At 38.4% G+C, this 19091-nt stretch overlaps 2 protein-coding genes across 2 annotated transcripts; one reads left to right on the top strand and one right to left on the bottom strand.

Moving 5' to 3' along the window:
* Positions 1 to 502: 502 nt before the first annotated feature.
* Positions 503 to 965, top strand: LOC118745502 (centrin-1-like). The gene has a single exon (XM_036478951.1). The coding sequence runs from the start codon at positions 503 to 505 to the stop codon at positions 743 to 745; it is 243 nt and encodes an 80-aa protein (XP_036334844.1). The 3' UTR covers positions 746 to 965.
* Positions 966 to 15630: 14665 nt separating this feature from the next.
* On the bottom strand, positions 15631 to 18888 carry LOC118745501. Its single transcript, XM_036478950.1, has one exon. The coding sequence runs from the start codon at positions 18886 to 18888 to the stop codon at positions 15631 to 15633; it is 3258 nt and encodes a 1085-aa protein (XP_036334843.1).
* Between the last annotated feature and the right edge of the window lie 203 nt (positions 18889 to 19091).

The raw sequence follows: 19091 nt of genomic DNA, 5'->3' as shown, positions 1-19091 counted from the left end.
TGTTTTTGCGGGGTTTTCCTGCTGTTACAGCGATAAATGTACGTCACAGACAAGATATTTGCTGCCGTTAAAGAAACAAAGTTGTTGGATTTACCAGTTTATAGACTCGGTATAATTGAAAATAGAAAATCAGCTTTTTTTAAATCTGCAGTTTGTTTGTCCAACGTTGGTTAATTTGCAGAAATGTTTCGGTCGGACTCTAGGTTCAATTTAATTTTGAAGCCTTTGGTTTTGAAAGCGTTTTCAGTTGTTAATTTTTTTTGGTATTTACTAATTAATTCAGAGATATTTTGTGTCGTTAAATATTTCTCGAAAATCAGTATATGTAGGGTATTTTACTTGTATGTTTTTATACTTGTTTAAATTCTTGATTTTTAATTTATGGTTCTATGAATTTGTTTGTAGTTGAAAAGAAAATTTTTGATCATTAATAAATAAACTTTCAACATATAAAAACTTAAAATTTAAACTAAATATATTTAGTTATTAAAATATCATATAAATGATATATTGGATGGCTGAGAAGGATACCAAAGAAGAAATATTAAAAGCATTTCGCCTTTTCGATGATGATGACACCGGGGCAATTTCGTTTAAGAACTTAAAGCGCGTTGCACGCGAATTAGGCGAAACGCTGACCGATGAGGAGTTGCGGGAAATGATTGATGAAGCTGATCTGGATCATGATGGTGATGTGAATCAGGATGAGTTTTTGCGTATAATGAAAAAGACTAGTTTATATTAATCACGATTTCGTCGAAGACAGGTTGTGGTATGGCACTAAGTGCTATGCGCCTGATTTTGTAGGCGGAAGGCTTCTCGCTACATATTTTTACAATTCTATAAAATATTCAGTTTCTATAATTCTATGAAAGCTATGTTTAGTCTTTAATATTCTATTATATGTACTAGTGTGGATTATAGCCACACAGATTATGCCTTTTTCTTATAACGATATTAGTTTTAACTTATAAATATTATTTCTATAGATAATTTTGTACAACTAAGTTTACTGATACAATAATACCTCCGCTGGACTTGTATATTGAACATACATAACTTATAAATATCTCTCCTAACAGGATCGCCAATATATCATTTATATGATATTTTAATAACTAAATATATTTAGTTTAAATTTTAAGTTTTTATATGTTGAAAGTTTATTTATTAATAATAAAAAATTTTCTTTTCAACTACAAACAAATTCATAGAACCATACATTGAAAATCAAGAATTTAAACAAGTATAAAAACATACAAGTAAAATACCCTACAGTCGAATGACGTTATTTTTTGCAGAGCGGGCGAAGGCCACCAACGCGGAAAGGAGTTTTGCTGATGGCCTAACACGAATTAATTTTTTTTTTTGCGAAAATTTTAATTTTACCACATTTTAAAATGCGCCCCGAGTGTATGTAAAGGGGCGGGGAGGCGAAGGGGTTTACTTAAAGAACGAAAAATGACACTGAAGATGGCACAACGCCGAAACCGGTTTGTCTCCAAACCAAATTTGACAAGGGATGACGGAAAATCGTTCCACATTACATCACACTCCTACCCTGTCGGAAATACCAGCAACAAAAATGAGGTTTACTTAAAGTTAAAACTGTGCTCTTTCTAATGAGTTTAGGTGACACAGCTTTTCCCCCTACGATCCACACCAAAAAATCATTGAACAAATAACCGAACATTTCCCTCGCACAACATTAAATCCTCTGATGTATTGTTTGATTGCTATCAATATGGCCAGGTAGCTCATAATTTTTTACAATTTATGAAACTTCAAAAACTTACTTTTTGTCAAAAAATTTTAAATGAAACTAACTTCTTTTTGTATCATCTTCATGCCGAAAACTAATCAACTCAGAATATATTCGGCTCCTGTATGGATTTTTGCAATCTGACAATCCATATCGTGATTCCAGAAAATTACAAAAGTAACAAAAAATTATAAAATTATTAGTACTAATAGTTGACAACTCGAAAATACAAATAAGTCACAATACTCGCTATTTTAATTTTTTATGTTTCAAAACATAAATAATAGGCATTCAAAGTCTAAAAAATACAAATTAGTACAAAGTCGTTTAATGTCAAATATATAACTTGACATAAAACGTATGTTTCATATAAGTTGAAAACTTAAATCCTAGAGTGCACGCAATCTTTTCATTGAAAGGGGTCAAATTCCAATGCATACTACATATCTTTTCAAACACAATATTTGACTGCAATGTTGTTTTATATATTTATTGGTTTGCCTCCACAGGCAAACAGGGGCGCACATATACACTTATGTATTTAGTCATAAATGGGTGGTGGTGCCACGCCCATTTTACAAAAATCAATAATATTTTGCCTTGTTAAGAGATTGTTGTTAGTGATTCGATTTCAAAAAATTTTAACATATCGCTTTTTTGAGCATAGGTTGATAAATGTACCCAGTTTCGTAAAAATTGATAAACCATTTACCGACATACACATATGTAAATTAGCTTAAATAGTTACAAATTTATCGTAGTTTTAGTATTCCTGTAAATTACCATTATATGGGAGGTGGGCGTGGTTTTTGTCTGATTTCAAAAATTTTCAAAGGGTTTCTTAGCGAGTGGTCGGGATTGGTGAAACTGTCTTATTTTATGTCAAAATTCTACATCGTGTACCAACTCTCAGCAATTTGGATCCAGTATTTACGGAAATATCGTAGTTTTGCATTTTTCGAAAATACCGTTATATGGGAGGTGGGCGTGGTTATTGTCCAATGTCGCCGCTTTTCAATACCAACCTACCTTGGATAAAGGGAAACCTACTTACCACATTTCGTGGACATATCTCATATTTTTCTCGAGTTGTAGTGTACACTTACAGACAGACGGACAAACGGGCGGGCAGACATGCTTAATCGATTTCTCTTTTCATCCTGAGCATTTATGTATACATTTGTCTATATCTACCTCGATTCGTTTTGGCTGTTACAAACAACCGTTATGCGAACAAAGTTATAATACCCTTGTGCACAAGTGCGCTCGGGTATAAAAACCCTGATCACCTTACATGTTCTCCAAATTCTGAAGCAGCCAAAGGAATTATAATGAAGATTTCTTTTGAAAAAGCTTTAGAAAAACCTGACACACCTGGTTTGGCTTGTAAGCGGCGTTTAAACGACGATATTGCCATGATGATCGATTCTTCAAGTGAAGACGAAAGTCAGGAGGCTAAATCCGACATTTTCAGCTCCGTTGCAATTCTCAAAAAGGTATTATTCTTGCACCGCAATAAAAAAAATATTAAAAGACAACTGAGAGTCCTCTCAACTAGTGCAGCGTCAATCGAAAATAATTTAAATACATACAGTATCGGTCATATCTATAGCACGTCATTTCTAGGTGATGTGTGCCACTTATGTTTATTTATTAATTTTTAAGAATTTTCAATTAAATTATAGTTCTTTCTCTAACAAGACTCATGTATGTATATAAACCCAAGTTTAACAATTTGTAGAATACTACAAAAAAGTGCAACAAATTTTCATATAAATTTCAAACTTTTTTTTCGGAAGTGTTAGAATTTTTCTGAATACACAGTTTAATAGCCCAATCAATTTTAGTCTGATAATGTGCAAGTTTCAAGTTGCTAAAGGTCCGTTGATTTTTTAGAATTTTTTTCGCCAAAGGTGTTGCGGTTTTCTTCCATATACAAATAAATTGAGTTTATTCATTATACGGAAGCCAATGCGACAAAAAAAATTCTAAAAAATTAACGGTAATTCGTAGCCACTTGAAATTTGCAGACTTAGATTTATCAGACTAAAATTGCAGGAGCTAAAAAACTGTGTACTCAAAAAAATTATAACACTTCCGAGAAAAAAGTTTGAGATTTGGGTGAAATGTTGTTGCACTTTTTTGAAGTTTTCTACAAATAGTTAAACTTGGGTATATATGGGGTTTGTCTGAGAAAGAACTAAATTTTAATTGAAAATTCTTAAAAATAAATAAATAAACATAAGTGGCACACAATATCACCTTGAAATGGCGTGCTATAGATATGACCGATACTGTATGTATTGTCAAGTTTCGAACACAGAGCGAGCAGTTATTTAGCAGCGCAGATTTGATTTATGACCCTTTAAAAAACAGGTTGCAACCTGAAAAGGCAGCAAAAATACTTTTTACTAAATGTATAATGTTCAATTTTTAAATTCAAATACTAAATAAAATAAATATTAGGGATGTGGCGGATATCCGGTAGTTATCCGGCCGTTTTCCCGTTATCCGACTGTCCGGCCGGATACTGCCGTGTCTACTCATCGTTTGCCTATCCACATCTCTACAAAAACTGGAATCAGCATCAGAACCATTGGCAATTTCCTCAAAGCACTGCCAAATATCCTGGTGAGCTCGCTCTTCAATAGAAGCTATACCCAGTTTTTGGCTCTATCGATGTAAGTAAAAAATGAGTTTTTGAAACGTGGGTCACAAAATATTCCAACAACGGGATAATATGTAGAATATATGCATAAGAGTTATAGGCCCGTCAGAATGGGTACTTGTAAGTCAATAACGGAAAAGTATGCGAAGGAATTGGCGTACGTACCGTAGAGATACGCCACAATGAAGGTGTTGCGTCTGCAAACAAAAACAGCTGTTCCCTATGCCCACGTGCTTGGGGTTTACACAAGTCAATTTTTCAGATACAATAGCAAAACATTCATATTTTTTACTAATATATTGCCACTTCTCTTGATGTCTTCATCACTGTCTCTGGCTTTTCGAAGACAGTTTATTGTTTGGATGCCTACTTTACTCAAACAATTTGTAAATTATGTGCACATTCTCATTGTCTTGTCTTGTGTAAACGCGGAGTTATACAACTGTCAGCAGCGACGGACTTACGTGCGTCAAAAGTTGAGTGTTGGCCAACGTTCGTTGGGTCCGTCGACGCAAGGGTTGCCAATCTGACGCTCTCTATGTAAACACACAGAGTCTACTCAACTGTCAGTTTCATCCTTGAGCGCAACGTATGCAAAGTATCCATTCTGACGGGCCTATAAGACTTTCATCACATTTTTCTACAAAAATGCATCATCCACGCGTTTTTGCTTAGCTGAGTTCATTGTTTTTTATCTTTTGTCTTTGACGTTTCTCCTCTATTTACCAAAAATAATCTATAAATCAGGGTTGTAGACAGGAAAAGTTATATTTTTAACACAGGATTATTTTATAGCTTGGATTTCAGGGGAGAAAATTTGTATTCTTAATTATGTACGTATTGGATAGTTCAGATCGAAAAAGCAGGTAATCGGTCATACATAAGTATGTCGCTAAACAAAAAACATAATCAGCCTTATCATCAATATTCGGTGAAAAATATCATCGGCGAAACGTTTCGTTACACGAAATAGTTCACTTTGTCATGAATGTGGAACCACTTCGGGTATGGCATTTCACGTTGAAATTTCAAAACTGTCAAATCCATTAAATTAGGATTACCAGACCAAAAATGCCGTAAGGGGTACACATAAAACCAAATTGGGGGACTTGGAGTACAACTGAGAAAGAAAACGGGGTATTTATCGGGGGACAAATAAAACTAGATAGATTCAACAAAAAATTTATTTTTTCGCTTATGGAACAGTAAAACCGTTCATAAATAAAAACCCCAATATCATTTGAACAAAACAAAACTGAGAGCATGGCAATTGTATTTTAAATATTTACAATGTTTTTCGAGTTAATTTTTTTGTTATTTTCATATAAATATTTTTCATGCTTTGGCCAAAACCAAACTATAAAAATTAAAGAAATTTCTTATTTTCTGATGGATTTTATCCATACAAAGATGAATTTGAAGTAAATGCGCACGACCACTTACAAAAAAAAAATTTAAAAGAATCAACGCCAGTTTTTATAAATTGCACTTCCTATATGAAAAAACCTAAACTTGCACTAATTTTACTAAAATTTCATGAGGCATTTTTGATGGAAGTTTGTTGCATTTTACGAAAATTTGTACTAAGTTTCCAACTTTGATTGATGTATGGATATGGTTTTGTTTAGCCCACATTTTTAAATTTTTCGCAGAGGTTGCAACACTTTTCCTTTGACACCTCATTTTTTAAATTGAATGAACTGTGCAAATCTAATGTCATTAACAAAAAATTCCCTCGCGTATTATACATACATAGTTTTTAAATAGGTGGCAACCCCACTTAAATAAAAAATAAAAACTTATTGCACATGCAGTGACCATATCCTTTCACTTGGCACCTCAGTTTTTAGTCCAACAAACGGTGAAGATCTTATATTTTTTAAAAAGTGGCAACCCTACTCAAAAAGTAATACATTATTAACATCTAAAAGCCGAGCCCTTCTATTTGACACGTCATTTCTGGTAATCCAACGAACTGTGCGGATCTAATAATTTTTTAGACAGGTGGCAACCCTATAGGAATTTAAAGTACTAAGGATAATATTTCTCTCGATACAAATTGTACTTAAAACATCTCGTATAAATCCGTCCAGTAGTTTTTGAGATTAGCGTAGTCAAAATATCTCGACTTTCCTTTATACTATGTATAGAAGATAGTAATTTTTAAAGAGGTGGCAACCCTACTCAGAAAAAAAATACATTACTTCACATGTAGAGCCTAATGCAGCGTTTTTGCTGCATTTAAAATGCAACATTTTGCACTTTCGGACATATGTTTTCGAAGAGCGTTCGTGCTATCGCATTTACCAAATGTACATTTCCGCGAGCTCGAAATCGTATGCTCTTGACAAACCGCCGTGTTCCAGTCGCTTATTCAGATCCGTATCTATCACGATCATTTCGTACAGAGATTATAATGTGCAAAAAACCATACTGAAAAAGGAAGTAATTTTAAACAAAAAAATTCAATACAAAAACTTTAATTGTTTTAACCATAACCGAAAATTTGTTTGCGTATATGTTCATTTGTCGGTGCTGAATTGAAATTTCCTCAATTAAGAAGGAACAAAACAGACAGAGTTGATCACAAATTGGGCCAGATAGATAACGGAAAAATAACTTAAAAAACATTGTAAATATTTAAAAAAACACCATGCACACAGTTTTGATCGCCAGTGTATGTACATATAATAAAATATATATATATATATGTATATTCGGGTGCTTTTTTTAACTATTGTTTTTTTTTCACTCCTACCTCGAAATTTTATGGAAAACACCTAAAAAAACCTCGCTGAAAATTTGAACCCCTAATATTAACATTAAGTACTCGCCCAAGGCGTGCAAAGATTTCCCATATAAAATACACGTAAACTTCGATTTTTTTCCAAAACTCCACAGCTGAGAGGCATTTTATGGTATAATTATGGTCAATTACGGGTTTTCTTCAGAATTGAAAGTTCTGCAAAAGTGTCCATTGCGGCGTAACTCTAACTCCATAAGAATATTTTCAAATAAAAATTTTACTTTTCGTTCAACTTTAAGTCCATTTATCGCCTGTGAAAGTTGAAAAATGCAAACTCGCTTTAAGCGAAAAGTGAACAATTTCGGGCAAAATGGGGACCTACGCAACCTTCCGTAGCAAGGGGGATGAAAAGTCAAAATGGGGTATGTCCCCTCCAATGGGGTACGTCTGGCAACCCTATTTTGAGGTGGGGGCTGAGCGGGAGGGGGTTTGGGGAATATTCGATTATTTGTACCATGGTTTGTGGTGGGAGGAGGGAGCGGGTGTGGCACCAAAAACCTCATCCATTAAAAATAACGCAGCCCAAACTTAAACAAAAGTCACCCATTTGAAAAATTAGCATTTTGACAGAGGGCATGAACCGCCGTTTTCAAAAATTCAACTCCTGCCTAGACTCCTTTTTATGTTGTTGTTGTTGTTGTAGCGGCTACAACAACCCCGCCCAGATCGGTTGGTATCTCAGTCGTTGTCGTCAAGTTCCACTAACGGCAACCCTAGGAAGCGTGCAGCTTCTGTGGGATTTGTCCACAGGGACAAGGCCGTTAGGGTTGTTGGGTTTTCCGGGCATGCGAAGAGATGTTTCGAGTCATGTGGGGTCTCTCCGCATGCCGGACACTCCTTTTTATAAACGTTTTCGCTTGTTTTGAACTGATGAAGGCACTCACTTGAGCCTTTCCGTGTTTCCGGAGAAGTGCACGCCGGCCAAGGGTATAATACATTTATTGTCCATAAAGGTGAAGACCCCAGGCTCTGGAAGCTTCTATTTAACAAGTTCTATCTTCTTACGGGGCCTTCGGCTACGCTTAGGAATTATAACCCTAGGAAGAGGGGGCGGGGCCCGTCTCCTTTTGTTAAGTGTGATCCTTTGACAAAGTGTACTTGTGATAAATAATAATTTCGGTCAAGCCATTACGACGTAATAGCCGAAACAAAAACGGCCGTATAGCTTTGTAAGCCGGAACTGATGGTGTTTCAACATTTTTTTTGGGTGGGGTTTAGTAGCGCTCACAACTATTTCGGGCTATTCCGTCCAAAGGGGTGGCCCGATCCAAAAAAAAATTCCACACCCTTGTAGTCAAGGATCCACGCATTATTTTAACACTCACTTTTGTTAATTTTGGTCACTAATTTATTTACAAACTGGGTTTGAAATATGCCCTTTTTTATAAAATTCGGAAATTAGCATACATTTATCACTCTTAATTCTCCTTAAAGAAGCCACTTCACCAATACATTTTTGTATTCCCCTTCACTTTACACATTACTCGATCAGTTATCACTTGCTTTACGACTTTAATATTAACCAATTAATAACAATTCATTAAATAAAAACACCTTCAAAATCACGCGTCTGACTTTGGTTGCATATGCAAATCAAGGCGCATCAATTACAGGTGATAGCGAAAGAAGCTATGCTTCTTCTTATGAGCACGCTTGTGTCAAATTATCGTCTGTTTTGCTTTATTTACATCTCCTCGTATACATACACATATACGTCTATATATACCCTGCAAACAAATGCTCCCGAAATCTTTAAAAGTGTCGGAAATTTGTTTCGATTCTTTTAGAAATCTTTAAAGAAAAACATATGAAGCGGTTGACAAGAACTAGTAAAGAAATTTCTGTACGATTTCTTAAAGTAAATTATAAAAAAAATTGTGAAACCTTTCAGAATTCTATGAAATCCTGGTAGCAGGGTATACATATCCATACGAATATGAATAGATAAAGATGTTGATGACACAAGGAGTTCATACCAACGGTAAATGTTGTTTTTGTACGATTGCTACAACCTGTAGTTGTTGAATCATGATGCAAATTAAATGGCGGAGTTCAGTTGTCAAACTCCAAAATATGCAAAAGAATGAGAGACAAAAGAAGATAAAATATAACCCAGTAAGCATTAAAAATATACAAAGGTGTTCTCTGCAAAAGGTGTTCAGCTCCTTTTCTTCGCAAAACAGAAAGGAGAATTCTATTGCCTGAGGGTTATAATGCCTAAGTGCGGCCGAAGGCCGCCTACGCAGAAAGGTGTTCTCTGTAAAAGGTGTTCAGCCTCCCTTCTTTGGCAACACAGAAAGGAGAATTCTACTGCCTGAGGGTTATAATCCCTAAGTGCGGCCGAAGGCCGCCTACGCAGAAAGGTGTTCTCTGCAAAAGGTGTTCAGCCCCCTTTCTTTGGCAACACAGAAAGGAGAATTCTACTGCCTGAGGGTTATAATCCCCAAGTGCGAGAACATTTTTTTTATATAAACTTGTTTTTTCTATTTTTAATTAACTTTTTTATTCTTTATTCAAAATCGCCCGCAATCTAATTTGGCATAATTTCTTTTATTAAAAAAACCCACGGTTTCTGTTAGTTGGGTCATATTCCACTTCAAACTGCTCAGCTTGCCTAAGAAAATTCCGTTTTTCCCCCTTTTTCAAACGGTTCCCTAGGGGCCTGTGGGAGGAGCCCAAGGGGGGATACGCCTTGTTAGAAAGCGGGGACTGTCCCCTTTCTAGTGGGGGCGTTTTGGGGGCCCCGCCCCTCACCCTCCGCCCACCACCCCAAAAACGATGTGAGCGCTACTAAACATTTCCCTTTTTTTTTTTATTATTTAATAATTAATAATAAAAGTATTTTCAAACAGAAGTGTGATCCTCTAGCAGAGGGTGCATATGATATACATTAATATCGCCCCACCTATTCCGACGTAAAAAACCCCTCATCAGTGCAGCTCCATATACCGTAACAAGAGTATTTTTGCGCAGTACACCTTTCCGGATTGGCGGCCTTCGCCCGCGCCTAGAAAGAGTTACCCTTACCAGTCCAACTCCGAATCAGCCATCCAGAGTATTTGTGTTGTAGGTATATGCACAACAAATTAATAAATTAGTGCTCGAAAATGTGAAAACTTGGGTCATGGCATTCTTTATCAAGAAGCTGTAGTTGAAGCTTTATTTTGCTGCAAATCAGACTTGATTAAACTATTATGTATAATACATACATGTATTTGTAGTTCATCAGCCTCGCGGGCTTTGCATTGTCTTTTAATTGGTTAGTAGCAGCCCAGTACATTAGTTTCTTTTACTCGCAGTTAATAATTTTTCTTTCTGTTTGAATCTCATTTTGCACCTACAAGTAACAGTTTATCAATGTATCAAATCATCCAAAATAAAGCAAATACAGAATCATATAAATAAATGTACCTAATCAGCAATGTTCAAAACGGTACACATTTTATTTATGAATATATGCATATGCACAACAAATTTTTTACCACTTGTGGAAATTAAGGCATAATGCTTACCTATTAACTTATAACTGTATAGAGGTTGTACGCATTTTTACAGCAGCTAAATCAAAACATTTTTTTATTTACAAAATCTTTCCAGGCTAAACAAAAACAGCTGGCCAAAGACCAGAGTTGGGAGGTTCAATGTAAAGCTGGGATACTATCGATAGTATCGATAGTTGAAAACTGTCGCTACTATCCATAGTTTTTGAAAGCTATGTCGGTTTTTCGCGAAACTTCTCTCTCTACTGGCCACAGCATAAAATTTAATGCTGCCCAGCTGTCATTTTGGTCGCTAGATATAAGTTATATCAGTGGCAATATTTGTGTGGGCTTTTTATATCTTGATATAAGCATCTGTGAGATAGCTTCTAAAACGTATTTGTGCAGGATTTAATAACTTAAAAAATTTAGAAAATAGGCTATTTTACATCCAATTACACAATAACAAATATTTTAACCGAAAACAGTTCAATATTTGCTTTTATATTAAAATATAAATAATGTTGCCGCCACGAAGTTTTCATGCAAATGAGCATTTAGCTGTAAATCTACCAAATTGCCGGCAATAGATGGCAAGATATAAGCTCTGATACATATTGCTCTGGAAGAGCAATGAGCGGTCTCCATTGGCTATTTATATTCTAACTTATGTATCAAGATATAAAATTTATCCTGTGGAGACGGGCGGTTACATCTCTTAACATTACATTAATTTTTTTTCCAAGAAAATCTCAATACAGTCCGCGAAACAAAATTTTTAGTTATTGGAATTTTTAGCAACTATAAGCTTACACTGAGTTTTAGTCAAATTGAATTAGCTATAAATTCGCTTACGCAAAATTTTTATAGAAATTCGAATTAAAAAGCTTGAAATTTTAATTTTTTTTATAAAAAATTAAGGCATAAATGCAGTTGGGCTCTAAATCTCAAATTAAAAAAAAATATATTGAAATCGATAGAGATGATTGAGCTGAGTATAACGGTATACTTCTTTTTTTGGGCAAACAACAACAACAAGAATTCTCAAAGGTTAAAGTTCAAAATAAGCAAGATTTCTCAAAAACGAATGAATGGATTTTGAAAATTTTGATCTCATTTAGTAGCAAATTTGATTGCCTTTAATTTGCTATACGTACTTTATATATATGATGTATAGTTCTTACAAAAATTGAATTAATGTAAAATAATTATAAAAAAAAAGCTTCCAAACCCTAAGTGCGGCCGACGCCGCCTACGCACAAAGGTGTTCTCTGCAAAAGGTGTTCAGTGCCTTTTCTTCGCAACACAGAAAGATAATTCTACGTTGTGAGGGTTATAATCCCTAAGTGCGGCAGCAGGCCGCCTACGCAGAAAGGTGTTCTCTGCAAAAGGTGTTCAGTGCCTTTTCTTCGCATCACAGAAAGAGAATTCTACTATGTGAGGGTTATAATCCCTAAGTGCGGCCGCAGGCCGCCTACGCAGAAAGGTGTTCACTGCAAAAGGTGTTCAGTGCCTTTTCTTCGCAACACAGAAAGAGAATTCTACGTTATGAGGGTTATGATCCCTAAGTGCGGCCGCAGGCCGCCTACGCAGAAAGGTGTTCTCTGCAAAAGGTGTTTTTTTATAATTATTTTACATTGATTAAATTTTTGTAAGAACTATACAACATATATATAAAGTACGTATACCAAAATGAAGGGAATCAAATTTCCTATTAAATGAGATCAAGATCCATCCATCCGTTTTTAAGAAATCTTGATTTCAAGAATGGTAATTCTCTAGGGTGGGGTAACAACCCCTAAAAAAGGTGCGGAAAAGTCGGGAGGGGTACCAAACGACGCGTTTCGGCCCCCCTAATAACAATCCGGAGGGGGGAGATAATATTATTAACCATTTAAAACTTATGAACAAAAAACTTTTGTTATATTTCGTTGTTTTCGACGGGCAATTACACCGACAAAGATTCACTAAATCACCTGCTCACACTTTTTAAACACTATTAAAATATATAATTTAACTTATTTATTAAAGAAACACATAGTTTTATCAACCTAAGATAGATTATTTTGTTATTAAAAAGAAGTTGACAATCTTTGCCAGCTGAAACGCGAGATTCCAAAATAGCTATAGTGCTGCCACTGTATTAGTATTTCGTAATAATTTACTTTTACTTATGAGATGTGTGCACTGTTCAATGCTTTTCGGTATCTTCTTTCGTTTAATATATATATATAGATAATGAAAATTTTTAATAAAAAATCGCGCGATTTTTTAATACGAATTTTCGCCTGCGGCGCTTTTTCCATAAAAATCAATACTTCTATAAATAATGAAAATTTTTAATAAAAAATCGCGCGATGGTATAGCAAAATTTGCTATTATATTTTGGTTACAATATCTTATTTAGTAAAAAGAAGAAGAAGAAGTGTATAGTGTAAACCGAGTATAATAGCGCAAATGAAATGTGAAATAAAGTGGCAATACCAGCGATTTGGGGTTATAATAATTTTAGCAGGCGCAATGTTTGTTTACTCTGTTTTATTAACGAAATATATAAAATAAAAGTGAATAAATGATTTGGTTTGCATAAAATAATAACCGGAATCGTTTTAGTAGTGTTTTAAAAGTGGAAACTGGTGATTTAGTGCATTTTTGACGTGGTAATTGCTCATAGAAAACAACGAAATTTAACAAAAGTTTTTTGTTCATAACTTTTGTTACTGCAATTTATTTGTAACATGTGTTGAATATACAAAGTTAATAAAGAAGTAAAATAGCTGTATAGCAAAAAAGATTCTAGATTATTCAGTGCTCTTTGTTTCTCCTCGTTCGTCGTTCGCCTTGTCGTTGTCGTCGTCGTTTCCAAATTGTGTTGTTCTGTCGTTGGCTGTTGTGTAAAAACTCTGCCTCTCCCATCGCTATCGCTGTCCTTTATACAAGGCAGATGACGAGGTTGCCCATATGTTTAGATTTCGATTTAAAATGAAATGGACAGGGTGCCATTACACCCCGCCCCACCGTGAATTACGTAGGGATTCACCTTTAATTCGCAGGATGGCAAGCCTTGTTGCAGGGCGACGTAGTACTCCTCCAGCGGTCCTGACCTCGACGAGACGGATCTGCCCGTCCTTGGCTGGAAATACTTTGGTGACTCGGCCTTTCTTCCATTGGCTCCGCGGTTGGAGATCGTCGCAGACGAGAACCAAGTCGTCGATCTCAATCGCCGCAACATTGTCGTGCCACTTGTGGCGCAAGAGTAATTGCGGCAAATATTGCCGTATCCACTGCTTCCAAATGCGGTCCTTCAGATTTTGCGCGATACGCCACTGTTTCCTGAGGCATATTTTTTGGTCAACTGGCTGTGGTGTTTGCGTTGAATTGGGACAACCAACCAGAAAATGGTTTGGAGTTATGGGATCGTCTTCCTCTGATGACAAAGGCACCTCAGTCAGCGGCCTCGAGTTCAAAATATTTTCGGTTTCAATTAGTACGCTTCGCAGTGTGTCTTCTCTCGGTGCTTCTTCGCGCAGTGTTTTCTGTAGCAATCTCTTATCGACGCGAATGAGGCGCTCCCAACAACCTCCTGAACTCGGATGGGAAGGGCAATTAAACTTCCAGTCTATGTTCCGCCTGGTGACCTCATCGGATATTCGCTCAAAATCCAAAATTCGCTCTGACTCTTTCAGCTCTCGTTGGGCGCCAACAAAATTCGTCTCGTTGTCGCTTCGTATTCTAATCGGTGTGCCACGGCGGTTAATAAAATTTCGCAGGCATAGCAAAAACGCATCAGTCGACAAATCGTTTGCGAGCTCCAAATGAGCCGCTCTTGTAGTAAGGCACGTGAAAATTACTGCCCATCGCTTCTCACGTCGACGACCTATTGTCACGTTAAATGGGCCAAACAGATCTACGCCCGTGTACGTGAACGGTCTGACATAAGGGGTGACGCGATCCTCCGGTAACTGACCCATCGGCGGCGGTGTCGGTTTAGCTCTGTCGATGCGGCACTTTACGCAAGTACGTTGTACAGTTTTTAACAATGATCTGGCGTGAGTAAACCAAAACTTTTGGCGGGCTTCGTACAACGTTACTGAGAAATTCTGGTGGTGTTGCTTTTCGTGATACTGGCGCATTATGAGCTCGGAGACGATGTGTTTGGACGGCATCGAAATCGGTCTCCTTGTCTCTATGGGCAAAACCATGGCTTCGTCTAAGCGCCCTTGAATCCTCATAACACGATCGCTGTCAAGGTACGGCGTTAGCGTCCTAATACTGCTTTGTTTGTGAAGTTGTTCGCCCCTGCTTAGTGCTGCTACCTCTTCTTTGTAGACTTCATGCTGGACTGCTTTGACGATGTATTTCTCGGCTTTGTCAAGTTCAACTGCGGTTAATGCTGAACTTTGGCTGGCCTCATCGTCATTTTCGTAGTTACGCTGTAATTGTAGAAACTTGCCCGCAGCTCGCAGGACCCAGGCTGTCATCCGTTTCATCTTGAAGTATGAAGAAAAGCGGTTAAATTTTATCAAGCAATTATTTACCTCGTTTTGTATGTAAAGGCAAGGCTTGATTTCTTCCTCTAGCAGATCTGGCATATGTGCACAACTTGTGGCTGGCCAACTGTCAACCGGAAATCGCAAAAACTCTGGACCACGCAACCATGGACTAGGCAGTTCGATCTTGAGTGGCCACGTCGGACGCGTAGCGACATCCGATGTATTTTTGTCGGTGGGTATCCAACGCCATTGTGGAGGTTTGGTTAATGACAATATCTCTGCGATGCGGTGACCAACGTACGGTTTAAATTTTCGCTCTTTCGAATTGACCCACTGTATCAGCGTTTGTGATTCTGACCAGAAGAATATTTGGCTGGCTTGAATACTGTGGCCTTGGCAGACTAGATTCGCGAGTCGGACGCCTAAACTGCGGCTTGCAGTTCAAGCCTCGGCACCGGTAACAGCTTCTGCGGTGCGCCTCTGGTTTTTCCTGCCGCAAAGGTGACATCACAACCTTCGGCGCTGGCGACACGAAAATAAGCAGCGGCGGCAAATGCTGCTTGACTGGCGTCTACTACTACGTGTAGTTGAATTGATACTGCAGCTTGAAGCTGAGGCGAATACCAATGCCTGACTTGCACATTACTAACGTGTCTGAGCTCACTCCACCAGGCAAACCATTTGTGATGCAAACTATTCGGGATCACTTCGTCCCACTCGATGGAACTCTTCCACACCTCTTGAACTAATATTTTGGCAAACAGTAGAAAGTCGGCAAGTATGCCAAACGGATCGAACACTGACATGAGTATGCTGAGAAGTTCGCGCTTGGTTGGTGGACGAACTCCTTCTAATACGGCTTTAGAAACCCGGTGAAAATTGAGCTGAAACTCAAAGGAATCTGTCACCGTGTTCCAACGCATTCCTAATACCTTCTCGTAGTTCGCACGGCTTTCTAAGTTCACAGACTGTGACGTTGTTGGCTCTTTATTCAGGCTATCTTGCAGCTGCTTGATGTTTGAGACAAATGATCGCAGTTGGAACCCCCCTTCCGAATGAATATTCACGACCTCCCTGCAAATGCGTTCGGCGTCTCGCTCGTTTTTAAAACTAGCGACAAAATCGTTGACATAGTGACCTTCGACTATGGCTGTAACGGCTTCAGGATACTGTTGACGAAAATCTTCGGCGTTTTTATTTTTCACAAATTCTGCTATGCACGGCGAGCATATGGCTCCGAAGACCATTGACTGCATTACGTAGTGTTCCACTGGACGATCACTGTTTCCATCACGCCATAGGAATCTTTGGGCATGTTGATCTCGCTCTTTTACAACAACTTGAGAAAACATCTCACGAATATCTGCTGCGACTGCAACAGCGCCTTCGCGAAACTTAAATAAAATGTTCAATAATGGCTTGGCGTGCTCAGGTCCCTTGAGCAAAGCGGAGTTCAATGCTACGCCATAGACTTGGGCGGCTGCATCGAATACGATCCTCATCTTCTCAGGCTTGTGCGGGTTATGAACTGCAAAATGCGGTAAATACCATTTAAAATCTGTTTTTATACATACTTCTTCGTCGGACAGCTTTCTGGCGTAACCATTGCGCAGATATTTAGTGATTTCCTCCTTATACTTGGCGGCAAAACTGGAATCGACTCTCATTTTACGTTCCATTCCTAACAGTCGCTTGTAGGCCATGTCGTAACTGTTAGGAAGTGCTGGTGGAATGCTTCTCCACAAAAGTGCGCTCTCAAAACGCTTACCCACGCGGCGAGTGTTGTATTCCAGCATCTGGCGGGCCATCTGATCCTCCTCAGACTCAATCTGCTTGAGCGACTCACCTACTCCAAAGTTGTCGGCGGCAAAATACTCGGTGACGAGTTCGTTTAGTGTGGCTGGGCGCTTTCGCTCGCGGACATGTAGTACGACTGGTGTTTGTGGCGACAAACTGGTTGGGCCGTAAGCTATCCAACCAAGTTTGGTACAAATGGCTACTGGGCTTTGACTGTTGGCTTGTACAGTCGTAGACGGCACGCTTAACGACGTATTATCAAGGCCCAACAGCAACGACGGCTTGACTTGGCTGTAGTCCTCTATCGGCAAAAACCCAAAGTGGGCATAATCGGCTTTTGTAAACGACTGCGCGGGCAAATCAAGGCTACGTAGGGTGCATACGTTGCGCAGACTGTATGTTGATGGCGAACCTTTGCCTCTTATCTCAAGGCTCACTTTCGATGACTCCTCGGTTGTGCACTTCTGGCCATACCATTGAAGCGTTAGTGGCTGTCTCCTACTTTTGAGACCCAAGCGGCTTGCTACGTTATCTTCGATCAATGATATGGCAGAACCTTCGTCTACCATTGCGAAAACATCTGCTCGACCATTCGGTCCGAACAGTGAAACTGGAACGTATTTAAAAAACTGACCTTTTCTACACTCGGCGTCTCTGCAGTTGAGCACGGGTTGCGATTCGATTCGACTACGTGTAGCATTTGTATTTTGCGTCGAGCTAGAACTTTCATGCAGGCTACGATGATGATACCGGCGGCAACCATCAACGTCACAAACTCTTCTTGAACGGCAATTCGATGTATTGTGCCCTTTATGTAAGCACGAAAAGCAAAGTTGAATGGCTTTCACCTTTTCCCAACGATTTCGTATGGTCATGTCTTTGAAGGCTTGGCAATTAAAGATAGAGTGAGCGCCTTCACACACGTAACACTTGATACCTTCAAGGCGTTCTGGTTGCTGCTCTTTTCGAACATGCATCATACATCGTGGTGGCTGCTGTTGAGATGTAGGCTGATAGCTTCTCGTGGTTGCGGTTGGCGGCGGAATGAGACACACTACTCTTGCAAGATCGCTTAACCAGGTAGAAAATTCTTTTATTGTTGCGTATGGCTTGATACTGACTGCGTGGCGGGTCCACTCGTATTGCTTGCTGGGTGGCAATTTCGTGACTAGCTGCTCCAAAAGCGTCGTATTGGCAAGATGATGTTCGCACTTAGCTGATGTTAAAAACGCGACTATATTCCTCGTCTTTGTGGAGAACGATATAATTTGCTCCGCCTTATTCTCTCCAATATTTGGAAATTGCTGAATTTTGTTGAGTTGGCTTCTCACTAAAAGGTCTGGCCGACCAAAGTGAAATTCTAATTCGGCTATGGCATTTCGAACATCTTCCGGAAATATTAGCATTGAAGCTACAGTCTCCTTAGCACGACCCACTAGGCATTTATGCAAACTCATTAAATTCTGACGATTGCTGTAGCGAAACGCCTGTGTTGTGTCCTTAAAATTTGCCAAGAAAAGGGGCCATTCGTCAGAATTTCCAGAAAAAATTGGCAGGTCATACAATTTAGTGACTGATTCGCTGGCTGCTAATGCGGTACTCTGCACAGGCCCTTCTGGATAAGACACTGACGAACTCTGATGCGTAGCTTCGATGAGATTTGGCTGCGATGCCTGTTGCACATCAATCTGAATATTATTCCTCAAGCGCTCAATATCCCGCTGGCTTTCCTCAGTTACTGTTTTTAGCTGTGCGACTGCATTTGTAAGTGCATTAAGGCTGGCTACAATCGTGGCTAGCTGGGTCTGTTGCACTCCTTCTGCATTTTCCTCGGAATCTTGGTGTTCGCTTTGATCCCTTTCAATGCTTCGCAAGTTATACATGCTACCTGGCATGCCACACACGTTCACTCCTTCGAGCACTTAAGGTTAATCTCCCAACTTTACTTTTGCAATTTTGGCGCAAAAACTATTCTCAAAAAATACCACACGAATCGAAATCTTTACCAACAGCCAACAACACTTAATTCGGAGAACGGTTAATTTGGAAAAATATGTTACTGCCATTTATTTGTAACATGTGTTGA

Source organism: Rhagoletis pomonella, unplaced genomic scaffold (genome assembly GCF_013731165.1).
Source record: "Rhagoletis pomonella isolate Grant_MI unplaced genomic scaffold, Rhpom_1.0 Rhpom_scaffold_00009, whole genome shotgun sequence".
NCBI lineage: Eukaryota > Metazoa > Arthropoda > Insecta > Diptera > Tephritidae > Rhagoletis > Rhagoletis pomonella.
This window is presented reverse-complemented; position numbering and strand designations above follow the sequence as displayed.